General features: G+C 50.2%; 1 protein-coding gene across 8 annotated transcripts in view; it reads right to left on the bottom strand.

Moving 5' to 3' along the window:
* The window catches only part of LRRC20 (leucine rich repeat containing 20), a 51,471-nt gene that overhangs the window by 34,209 nt on the left and 5,183 nt on the right, over window positions 1–12,079 (bottom strand). For 7 of the 8 annotated variants that reach the window (XM_016198346.2, XM_016198345.2, XM_016198344.2 and 4 more), the window contains one exon: window positions 3,284–3,428. The exons of the other annotated variant lie outside the window; for it this stretch is intronic. In XM_016198346.2, coding sequence (XP_016053832.1) covers window positions 3,284–3,365 — 82 coding nt within the window. In that variant the 5' untranslated portion in view covers window positions 3,366–3,428. The remainder of the gene's footprint in view (window positions 1–3,283; window positions 3,429–12,079) is intronic. 8 annotated transcript variants of the gene reach the window in all.

The following is a 12,079-nucleotide window of genomic DNA, read 5'->3' as shown; positions in this document are numbered from 1 at the left end:
TACAGGGTCTCCCACTGCGCAGCGAGACACCTGTGGCTGCTCCTCAGCCACCCCACTGGGCCTGTGCCCCGGGCCGGTGCACAGGGAGGCAGAGAGGGGAACCCATTCCATTCCTAGGGCCAGGCGCTTAGAGAAGGTGCTACTCCTGTCACTCTCATCTGTGCCACATTCTGTCATGGCAGGCAGTTCTTCCCCTAAAACTTATTCTTCTTTACTAATAAGGGTAATATGTTCATCACAGAATATTCAGGAAATGTAGAATGGTATTTTCTAACATACATTTGTGGCTTGTTTTATTTCCTTCCACTTTTTTTCTATGTACACATATACATTTAACATAGTATCTTAATATATATATACAGTTTGGGATCCTTGATTTTTTGTTTTCTTCCCAATTCACGTTATACATGAAAATTTGCTAGTCTTCATTCAAGCATATGATGAAATTTTACGCACCACGGTTAATGACAACATAAATTGTATTGTATAGCTGTCACAAAATTTATTTAAGCAATTTTGCGGTGCTGGTTGTTTAGGCTGCTTCAGATTGTTTGCTCTCTTACATGAGGACTATATCATGCACTACAACACCCAGCAACATTTCCCACCCTGAATTATGACCACCTATGGTCTGTCCGACATGTCTAGGCACGCAGCCATGTGTCACTGCTCTCTGTCACAGAGGCAGTCTAGTCTCAGGTTCAGGGCTCTACTGCACATATGCCTGCAGAGCCCCCAGCACCCTGCACACAGCAAATACTCAATATGTGCTGACTGTTTAAGACCCAGATCCCTCAGACTGTACGGACCCGATGAGTTTCATTTGCCAAGGGTCAGGACTGCAGGTGCCCACAGTGGCCTCGTCTGGTATTCTGCGTCTTCTCTGGGCACTGAAGAGGTAAAAAAAGCCACTACCATCCAGCCCTAACTTTAAAGACCCCCATCACCTCCATGACACATGAAGTCTCGAGCTCCGGCCTCTCCCAAGTTGACCAGAGCTTCACTGTGCTCACGACCCTAGTAATCCTCAACCCCAAGACAGCATGGTGGGGACAGGGCCCTGGCTCTGGTGCCAGACAGGGTTCCAATCCCAGGTACCGCAATGGTCTGGCAGGGAGGCCAGAGGCCTGCTTGGGTTGCTGCATGGCCCCAGGGCAGTGGAGAGGAGCTCTCCACTACCCTGGTCATGCTGCACACTTCACCCCAGGCAGAGCGTCCAGCCTTCAGTTCACAGAGGCCCCCACTTGGCCTGCAGAGGCAACTGAGTTTACAATCTCTGGTCCATAGACATTGAAATCTAGACTCCTAGACTCAACGTTGCCTCCTAGGCTCTCCATCTGCGGGTGCCATCCATTATCAGCTCCCCATGCCACAGGGGCAGCTCTGTAGTAGCCTCTCCCTGCCTGGGACACCTGCCTCCTTACTGCTGCCTAAGGAAATCTTCTCTCAAACAGCGCCTCCCCAGGAGGTCAGAATTCTGCTCCCCCTCCTCTGCTGCCATTCTACCTTGCCCCCTTCACACATCTGGATGAGACTGAGCTGCATGTGTCCCTCTCCCCCTCAACACTTCAAAGTAGAGGTAGGTTACTCACTCCAGAGATTTGTTGATTTGCACTGAGCTCCCCATTTGAAGGTAATGCAGACACCCAGACAAGACCTGGCAGCTGACACCCAGAGGAGGTGTATTTGTGGTCAGGGGAGGGGTGGGGGGGTACTTAGGCCTCCACCTTCAGCCCTTGGGGATGAAAAATAATAGCTGCCAATTATGGAGCTACCTATATGCCAAGCACCTTACAGACATTATAATTACTCCTAATCACCTTGATGAGGGAGACACATTATACCCCCATTTTATAGATGAAGAAACTGAGGTTCAGAGAGGTTAAGTAACCTGCTAAGGTAGCAGGCTAGTAGATTCAAATCCAGGTCTGCGTGACCCAAAGCCTGGCTCTCAACCGCCACATTAGTGGTGAAGAGCCTTAAGCACAGGGTGAGTACAACCACATCAGTGACCAGCACCAGGTTCCAGAATTCCTTTACTCCCCCCAGAGCCTTCCCTCCAAAATCAGTGACAGTCTTCAAGTTTGTTTGCTGATAAGAGATGCTCCTCTTACCTTAGCTCAATTCAGCAAACACCTCCATATGCTTATAAAGTGCCTGACATTGTACTGGCTCTTGGGGGTGGGGGACACTGAATTCACTCTCTAGGGACACTGAATGGGTGTTACAGAGGTGGAAGGGAGCAAGGGGTGGACATGGTAGGTCTGAGGGCTTCCTGGTGGAGGCGGTGACGAAGCTCATCTTGAAGGCTGAGTGTCCCTCCACTTCCTGGGACACCACCCCCTGACCCAGAAGCCTACATTCCAGATACACCCTGACCAACAGCTACTTAAAGAAACACTCTACCTCTTCAGTCTTTGGGTCTTTGCTCAGGCAGCAGCCTCCATGGAAATGTTCCTCTTTGAGACAGACACAGATACACAGGCACATACACCCCTAGCTACCTGTGAAATTCCTCCTTGTGTATCAAAGACCCAACTCAAATCCCAACCTGTCCACCTGCACAGTCACCCACAAGGCAGGACAGTGCTCCCCTCCCCTAAGTTCCCACAGCACACCTATGGCTCTAAGGTGCCATTTACATTCAGTGAATGAGACACACACACAGTTGCACTGTATCCCCTGCCAATCCTTGCACATAGCAAGATAGTCAGTTCAGCAGATATTTGTTTATGCTATGACCAGTTCAAAGCAAAAAATATATGATACAATTCAAGAAAAACAGCGGAGTGAAAAGGGGCCTCCCAGCTAGATGACCTGGAAAAATCCCCCTTTGCCTTCAACTCTTCATCTCCTCCTCATGGCCAGTCATGCCTGGCAGGGATCATCCATCACAGGGAGGTTGTTGAAAACTCAGTAAGACAACACTCCTGCACCAGCACAGGGCCTGGGACATGGGACGACTCAGTAGTGCCAGCTCTGGCCACCTGGTCCACACTCAGAATCATCTGCAGTCCAAGCATAGACAGACAGGCTCCCAGCAGGTGGAACCCCTCACTCAGTGTTTTTCAAACCTCCCTATGACCCACAGCAAGTCATACGCTGCGACCCCGTATACAGGCAAACTAAAGAGAACTGCAATAAAAGTCCAAGAAACACTGCTCCTCATGGTGAGGGGCACACACTGATACTGTCTCTTTCATCTTCTCTATTTCATTTCCAAACTGATTTCACAAACCGCTTCCAGGGCACCCTGTGGTTGGAAAGCCAGGCCCTCACTCACCCAGGGTGTCAGAGCCGCTCTCCACCGTTTCGTTGACCTTCCTCGCAACTCTGGCCACCGCCTCACCCATCTTCCTCAGCATGCAGACTCGGGTGTCCTGCTGCCAGCCACCAGGCTGGTCTGCTGCTCACAAGGGGGCCTGCACCTGGGGAAGACACAGGGGCATGAATCCCCTGCCCACCGGCCAGGGACCCCGGCTGCTGGAAGCCTGCACGGACAGCTCCAGGCCACTCACCTCCTCCTGAGGGGCCCAGAGCCCAGGCCACATCCAGCTTGGCCTTTGAAGCAGTCGATCTGCCCATCAGAGGGTGGGGGCAGCCTGGCCCTACCAGTTTCCTGGGAGGATGGACACGTGTGACCACACCAGACACGGGGCCAGGGCCTGAAACAGTGGCCAGGCGGGAGTGAAGACTCAGGTGCTCGCTGGCCTGTGACTCACTTAACAGGCGGGGCAGTAAGGAGGAGGCGGGGCACAACCAACTGCAAGGAAGAGACACTCATTCCTCCATCTCACAGCCTGTGAACTGGTGCCCTGTCCATGACCCTCTAGGACAACTCCTCCAGCTCCCTGTTTGCCCCACCCACTTCCGCCAGGCTCCCCCTGTGTGCTGGGAATTGGGCACAAAGGGAAATGAAACACAGGCCTGCCTGGTCAGAGCTCGCAGTCTGGCAGGTGGGTGGGTCTCTAAGAATTCCCTCTCCAAGTACCAGTATGGAGGAAGTTGCCTGTTTGGCCTGCAGACCTGATTATCAGCCTGATGCTGAATTTATCTGCAAGACCCCAAGGGAAAAGGGGGTAGAGTAGGAAAATGAGAGAAAGGAACTGGATCACTAGAGAGAACAGACTTAAACAAGGGTCAGGAACACAATAAAAATTATAAAGTATTAAAAACATAAAGGACACTAGAAATGTTGCCAACTCCCTTTTTGTTACAGAGAAGGAAACTGAGGCAAAAAGAGGGACTAAATGACCTGACCAAGGTCCTTAGTGAGTAAGTGGCAACAATAAGCTCAGCCCAACTCCACATTCAGTGCTTACTTCTTTACAAGTCACCTATGTCACCAGTGACAGCACCCCACAGAGAGACTAAACTTGAGGTCAAAGTCAATGCCTTCCTTTGCCCCGAGTCCCACCTTTGCACACAGCTCAAGGTGCTCTAATGAACTCAATCTGAGGGTCAAAGGCAGAAGAATGTAAAGGGCAGGAAAAAAGGGGGTGAGGGTAGAGCTCAGAGCTGCTAGCAAACACCAAGAAAAAGTCCCCATGTGCTCAGCTGGACAGGGCCGAGCTGGAGGTTGGCCAAGCCCAACCACGTGCTTAGGGGAGAGAGTGGTGAGTTCAGTGTGTATGTGCATCTCACCAAGGAGGCCAACACTGAAGGTGTGAAACACATGGTGCAGTGGGAAAAGACTGTGTTTTGAAGACAGGCCTAATACCTAAATCTGTCATTTATTACTTGAGAAGTCTTGGAAAAGTGCCTTAACTACTCTGAGCCCGTTTCTTCATCTGAAGAGATCTAGTAGTAGCCTCACTGGATTCAAACAAAGATTGAACAAAATACATATATCTTTCTAGCCCAGAGACCAGGACACAGTTACTTAATAAATTCTAATTGAGAGGATAAGACAATACACATGCAAACATGATGCCAGCTTCTAATCCCAGTTTCATAACCATGTGACTTTGAACAAACAACTTAGTGGAACTCATCTTTAAGGAATGAGTAGAATTTTCATCCCTCCACCTCCAGGAAGTTTTCCCTGATTGCCCCAGCCCTTAGTGTTCTCTCCTTCTGAGTTTCAGAAGCACTTAATGTCCTAGCACAAGACACTCTGGTTGTTTATAAGCTTTTTAAATTATACACATTTGTCTCCCCAATTGGCCTGCAGGCAGCTTAGGGCAGAAAGCAGATCTATACTGTGTTTTCTGCCTGCACTTTACACCACACACTGAAAACAGATGCCCAGTTAGTATCCCCAATGGTGATGAATGATGATCAATAACTATCATTGAGTTTCAAATCTAAATACAAATCAACTGACTTTTACAATAAATCTGAGACACTGTCTAATTGAGAAGGGTCAGAAATTCAAATGCCTAACAGTGCCAGGTGGGCAAGTTGCACCAGGTGAGCCATGATAGGACAGGAGGGGATAGTGAGGACTACTGCAAAATAGACCCAACACCTTCACCATGCTCCCTTTAAGACCATCCCCCTATGCCTGAGTCACAGCAGTGCTGCTGGAATCTTCATGACTTAGTCTAACCCCTTTACAAATTAAATAAACAACTGAAGACCCAAGAGGGTTGGCAAATCAGATAGATGAAATTAAAAAACCTGGGTCTTCTAATTCCTAAACCAGGTATTCCTACTATACCCCTCCTTTCCCCATCTCTAATATTTATCATCAGTAATCATAAACATATATTGAGCATCTACTAGGTATAGGGTGTAAATGAAGAGGAAATACAGGAAAAGGCTCTGACTTGTGATTCTGATGAGGAAGAGCTTTCTAAGAAACATCACAGAGGCAATCCTGGCCTCTCAGTAGAGGGGAAAGAGAAGGTAAATCTCCAACCTACCCAGGGTCTGTGCTAACCCTAGTGGGATTGTATCTAGGCTAATTACTTTCAGACACTATGCCTGCAATTCTTCTAGCTGCCACCAAGTGGGACAGTGGTGCTAAAGGCCTTAGAACCCCTTGATGAAAACTAGTCTGATTAGAAACTTCACCCCTGCCCGGTGGGGCGTGGCTCAGCGGTTAAGCGTGGACCTAGGATCCAGGCGATGAGGGTTCAATTCCCGGTCAGGGCACATACCCGGGTTGCAGGTTGCAGCTGATCAATGACTCTGTCATCACTGATGTTTCTATCTCTCTCTCCCTCTCCTTTCCTCTGAAATCAATAAAGATATATTTAAAAAAAAAAAAGAAACTTCACCCCTGCCAGCAGGCTCAGACACCATACAGTATGGGACAGCAAAGCAAGAACAGTAGCAACCTGTAAAGTCTGTAAGTCAGAGCAAGTCACTAGAGGGAGGGACCCTTTATGTTCCAAAGGATGCTCTAGGTACAACACAGATACGCCCTAGCCCCTATGAGGTTCCTGTTGCCTAAAATCATCAAAATTGCTTACTGGCTAGGGAACCACCCTCCCTTCCTTCACCTAAAACTATCCCTCCCTCCAAGGGAGAATTCCTTCATAAAGTTCAGCTTACAATCTCTCTCCCTGGTCTGATGACAAAGATCTGTCACTCTTTGGCACAGGCAGGGCTGTGAGATGGAAGAGTGGCAGGGCCACATGAGGTATAAGAACCAAGATGGGGTAAGAGGGATCCAAAAATGAGGGAAGAACAAACTTGGAATGATAGGAGTCTAAAGTGTGTCCCCAAGAGGGCTCCTACAAGGTTGTCCAACTTCACTGACTGCTCCTTTCCGCCCCAACCCAATGCAGGGCTCTTTGACCCAAAAAAAGCAAGAATTTATTTAGCATGTAACAGGAGTCCAGAGAGAAAGGAGATTTAGGGAGGGAGGAAAAAATAAAGAAAGCTGCTCCTCTTTTCTTTTGCTTTAAACTGTTTTTGAGGAAAATGGAAAATTGTCCGAGTCACATATAAGTGATGGAGTGTAAACCCCCATAGGCAGGGCCACCTCTAGGAATGTGGGACATCTGTCTATATAAACAATTTGGGTGAATCAAAATCAGCATGTCAGCACAATTCTGGCTGTCCAATCTCATGTAGTCCCATGAAAAAAATATCACACTGGCCAGTGGGAGCAATCAGTATTCAAGGAAGTCCTTCTGGGACCAACTCCATAGGCCCAAGTGCTGGACTCCTTGAGGCATCTGGTCAACCCCACAAGCAAGCGCAGTGGTAGCAGAAAGATTGTCCCAAATGGGAGAAACAGGAACCATCAGCCCATATAGGTCTGGTCTGGACCTGAGTACCCAAATCTGATGTCTCTGCTGGCCCCAGCTGTTCCCAGGCACTAAAGAACAGCCTTAGAAAATTTCAAGAAAAGCACTCCAAATCCTGGAGACCCTTAGGCACAAGGTCCCAACTCACACTGCTGATGTCCTAGCAACACAACCCTCTCCACACAGTCCCAACTCGCCTTTCCTCAGAGTGTGCATCACAGTCCCAGGAAATGTTTAAATCCAACAGACATCTCCTGGGCACCTCCTACAAGGACTACAGCTACACTCGGGGAGTAAAGGTACAGAGACAGGGCATAGGCCAGAATGAGCTTCCCATCAGGTAAGACTCAATGACAAGAGGCAAAATGAGCCAGCCTCTAGTAGCTCAATGACACCGGGCCCAAGGAATATGTGTGCCCTCTATCACGAAGACACATGGCATTGCTGGGAGGAGGGAACAGAGACAGGGGCTGAGAAGAGTTACCCAAAATGATGAGAGAAAGAGGGAGACAGGCAGCCAGTCTGTCCCCAGATTACTGGCGGAGGGGGTTGGAGGCCCTTCTGGAAGTCTGTCCTCTGTTTCTCTGCAGGGAGCTGTGGAGAGTTTTTTGAGGTTAAACCAAAGTTTTGGAAAGTTCTCAGTGTTGGAGCAGTCCTGTTTGTAAAACAGACATATCACCTTTCCCCCTGGGTTGTTTTGAGCAGTAAATGACACAGAACTTTTGAGAAAGGTCTTTGCAAACTTAAGCATTTCCTACACAAGGCATTACCAAGAGGTGATTAAACAGGTACAGTAAGTTAAGATATAATAAACTGAATGACAGAAAAAAAACAAGGTGCCCTGCTTTATGAGAATTGGCAACACAGCCCTCCTGTACCTAAAACTTCATTTCATCTGGATAGGAGACTGGGAAAGGGGTGACTTTTGCTCAAACCCTGACAGTAGCCCCCTCCTCGCTCCCGCCCTCACCAGTGAGAATTCTACCTTATCTGGAGCCCCAAGATCTGTGCAAAGGAGCTGCTTCGACACCCCGTCCACACCAGCTGCTCCTATATTTAGTTACTGGTGTGGTCACTTGGGAACTTTAGAGGCTGGCAGCCGCTCGGAAGGGCAACCGGAGCCTCCTCAGCCATGTGTGCAAGCTCCCCCCACCGTCGATTCCAGCGGGTCTCCAGGACCACACCAATGGGGGAGCCGATGGGGAGGTAAGAGCTGGCGGGCTGGGTCAGACCCAAGTAGCCCAGAAGGCCCGCTCGAGGCCAGAACAGAGTTGACCCAGTTTTTCACCCAAGGGAAAGGAGCCCGCTGGGGCGCGAACAGGACCGGCTGGCGCCTTGTTTTTGAGCCATGGGATCCGCAGCGTCCTCCAGCGCTTCCCCAAAGGCATCTAAGCATCCTCGGGCTGTGCCTCCCAGGACTGAGCTAGGTGACCTGGCCAGGGTCCCCTTGCCTGGTGCAAGGGGCCCGCCTCACCCGTCTACCCCACCCCCCGGTGCCCGCAGCCAATAGCTCCTCGTGGCCGGCCCTCAGCTCTCCCGGCAGGCGGAGACTGGGGAGAAGAAAGAAGAAAGGCAGAGGAAAGGACGCGGCGAACGAAGAGGGCCGAGAGGTGCGCTGTGGGGCACGCGTCTGCAGCTCCCCTGGGCGGAAGCAAACCCCGAAAGTGTCACGTCAGGGACGAAGTACACAACAGCTTCTCCCAGCAGGGGCGCCTCCAGCGGGGAACGGAGACCGGCTCCGGACCGCTTCCCCGAGCTCCCTATTCCCTGGCACCGCCGCGCCCTCTCTCCCGAGCCAGCCCCGGTCCAGCCGCAGTCTGCGAGCACCGGCCGGCGTGGCGCCGGGCCCTTGGACACTGCAGAAGCCGCAGCTGGCGGACCGCTGCTCTTTGCATCGGGAGACCTGAGGGGGGAGGGTACGCTGCAGAAACGGGGACACTTCTCTCCCTCTCTTCCCCATCCCCTCCAGAGCTTAGCCTCAGACTACGTTTACTTTGCGGGGCACGAAGCGTGGGGCTCGGTTCCGGGCCGCTTTCTGCTCCACTTACGGCGACAATGCCTCCTAGCGCCCTGCGCAGCGCAGTCACGCTCCCTCGGCCGCCGGCGGCGCCCCTTGCAACAGCGGCGCGCCAGAGCCGGCGGGGCGGGGCGGGGCGGGGCGGGGCGGGGAGGGCGGGGCCTGGGCTCTGAGCGCTCGGCCGCACGGCCAATCGCTGCGCCAGGACAGGCTCCGGGGCGGGAGCAGACGGAGGGCCCGGGCCGCGCGCTAGCCGGTAATGCGGCTCCTCACGCCCCGCCGGGAGCGGCGCGCGCGCGGAAGGGTGGCCGGCGCGCTCTCGTGGGTGGATCCGCTTTGTGTGCAGCTTCTGGAGGGAAAACGCACGGAGGGCTAGGTGTACTCAGGAATGTAGGACCGAGGCTCCAGATTTGTTTTTCTCAAGGGAATGGCGCTGAGTTGGCCAGATCGTCATAGTTTGAGAAACGTGAAGCTAGGGAACAGGAAACTTTTCACGTGGTGCCTTCAGGCGCCCTTTAGGTTTTTACGTACAATAATTCTGGCTACACTAAGTTACTTCACTTCTCTAAATCCCAATGTAAATCCCTTTAAATCCCTCTATGAAATAGGAATTAAAACCTATAAACACCTACTTCATAAGGTCATTGTGAGGGTTAGTAAGTGAAATGTTGAGGTTTCAGTGCCCAACAGGATAACGGCCCAGGGAAGGGTCGCTGCTTCACAGGTCTGCATTTACGGAGGACTCACCATATACCCTCTTCCAGGCTCTATTGGGAAGATGGAAGAAATACGGCCCCTAACTCAACCAGTGAGGATGACCAACAAGTCAGATGCTCTAATAAAGCAGAAGCACATATTAAATGTGTGGGAGTCCTAAAGAAAGAACATTTAATTCTGCCTCTGGAGACTGGGGCAGTCAGATAAGGGACACATACTCCCCTGGGTCTTCATGGATGTTATGGGTTAAACTGTGTCTCCTCCAAAAGGACAGGTTGCAGTCTTAACTCCCAGTACCTCAGAATGTGACCTTATTTGGAAATAGGGTCATTGCAGATGTAAGATAAGGTCATACTGGAGTAGGCTGTGACTGGTGCTCTTATGAGAAAACACACATTAGAGACATAGATGCGCCACATGACAATGGAGGCAGAGAGGGGAGCAATGCTTCTACAAACCAAGGAACCCCAAGGATTGTAGGCAAGGACCAGATTCTGTCCCAAGAGTGTCCAAAAAGGAACAAACTGCCAACACCTTGATTTCAGACTGCTAGCCTCCAGAACTGTGAGGGAATGCATTTCTCTTGTTTTAAGCCTGCCAGCTTGTGGCAACTGACTACAACAGCCCTAGAAAACTAATACAATTGGGCAAGTAGGAATAAAGGGAAGGGAATTAGAAACATCTCCAAAGCAAGTCTTTCAAAACTGAATGCCCAGTGTAGGCAAGGCCCTGTATCTTGGGGTATACCAAGATGAATCAGACACAGACCCTGCCCTCAGGGGGTACCACTCATGAGGATGCCTGAGCAGCATGTTTGCTGACTCCTTCCCAGGAAGACTCTGGAAGTCTTTCCCCAACCTCATCATCACTATATCTCCAGCCCCTCCAACTCCACATGGACAAGACTCTTCTCCAGCTCAAATGCCACTTCTATTCCTAGTGTGTTTACTTCTACAGAGCACTTACTGCATCATGCCTATTCTTATGCCGTCTCTGCACAAGTCTTCTTGCCCAAGGTTCTGCCTGATTTCAAATAGACCAGAGCTTGGCACATGGTTAGTGCTTACGTCAGTCAGCACTTTTTCTCCTGCATAATAAAACACCCCAAAACTTAGAAGTGGCTTAAAACAATAACTAGTTCATGATTTTATGGGTCAGCATTTTAGTTTGGGTTCAGCTGGGCAGTTGTTCTGGCCTCAGCTGGACTCACACATGTACCTGGGTGAGTGGCTAGGCAGCCAGAGGCCTCTGCATCTAGGAGTGGCTGTCGACTGAGGTAACTGGGCCACATGTCTCTCATTTACCAGCAGGCTAGCCCAATGTGGCTCACATGGAGCTTCAGGGTTCTAAGAGCAAGAGTGGAATCAGGCAAGGTCTCTCAAGGGCTAGGCTCAAAACTGGCACTACATCACTTCTGACTTTTTTTAACCTTAATAAAAGGCCACATCTTCACATACGACTGCATTGGTGGTTAGGGTTTCAACATATGAATTTGGGGGGATATGATTCAGTACATGAGTAGCACCCATGTACTCACCTTTCCTTTACTGAGGCAGCTATTTGGTATTTTGTAGGCCTTATTGAAACTGCCAGGCTGGAGCTCCCTCCACCCAACCACACCCTTCCCTTCTCCCCCTGCATTTTCCTTCCTCTGACTAGGAAGGTGGAAACTCATAGGAAGGATATTGTTAAGAGAGTTGCCTGGTGATCAAAATACAAGAAATTCTTCTGGAAGGAGGGAGTCTGGAGTTTCCAAGAGAAACACACTCATGCCAAGTCCTGGGGTGGTTCAGTGTGACAATTGTATGGACACATACAATTCCCATCAAAGATGCCCCAAAATACACTTTTAGCTTCAGTTGTTCAGATATGTCACAATAAAAGTGAGTTTTTAGGACTACAATATGCACTCTCCCCCAAGTCATTTTAGCCTCTAACCATTGACCAATCCAGCTCTGCACTCCTCCTGACCCTGAATGTGCTACCAATCATTTATTTATTCAACAGGCACTTACTGAGCACCTACATATGCCAGGCACCTGTGCTAGTCCCTGGAGAAGCAGAGGACATAATAGCTGCTTTCATGGTACTTATGGTGCAGTGGAGAGGCAGATACTAATTAAACAATCACATTTATAACAGT

This window comes from Miniopterus natalensis, chromosome 14 (assembly GCF_054644295.1).
Source record: "Miniopterus natalensis isolate mMinNat1 chromosome 14, mMinNat1.hap1, whole genome shotgun sequence".
NCBI classification, from domain to species: domain Eukaryota; kingdom Metazoa; phylum Chordata; class Mammalia; order Chiroptera; family Miniopteridae; genus Miniopterus; species Miniopterus natalensis.
The sequence above is the reverse complement of the archived record's forward strand: the minus strand, read 5'-3'. Positions and strand labels throughout refer to the sequence as shown.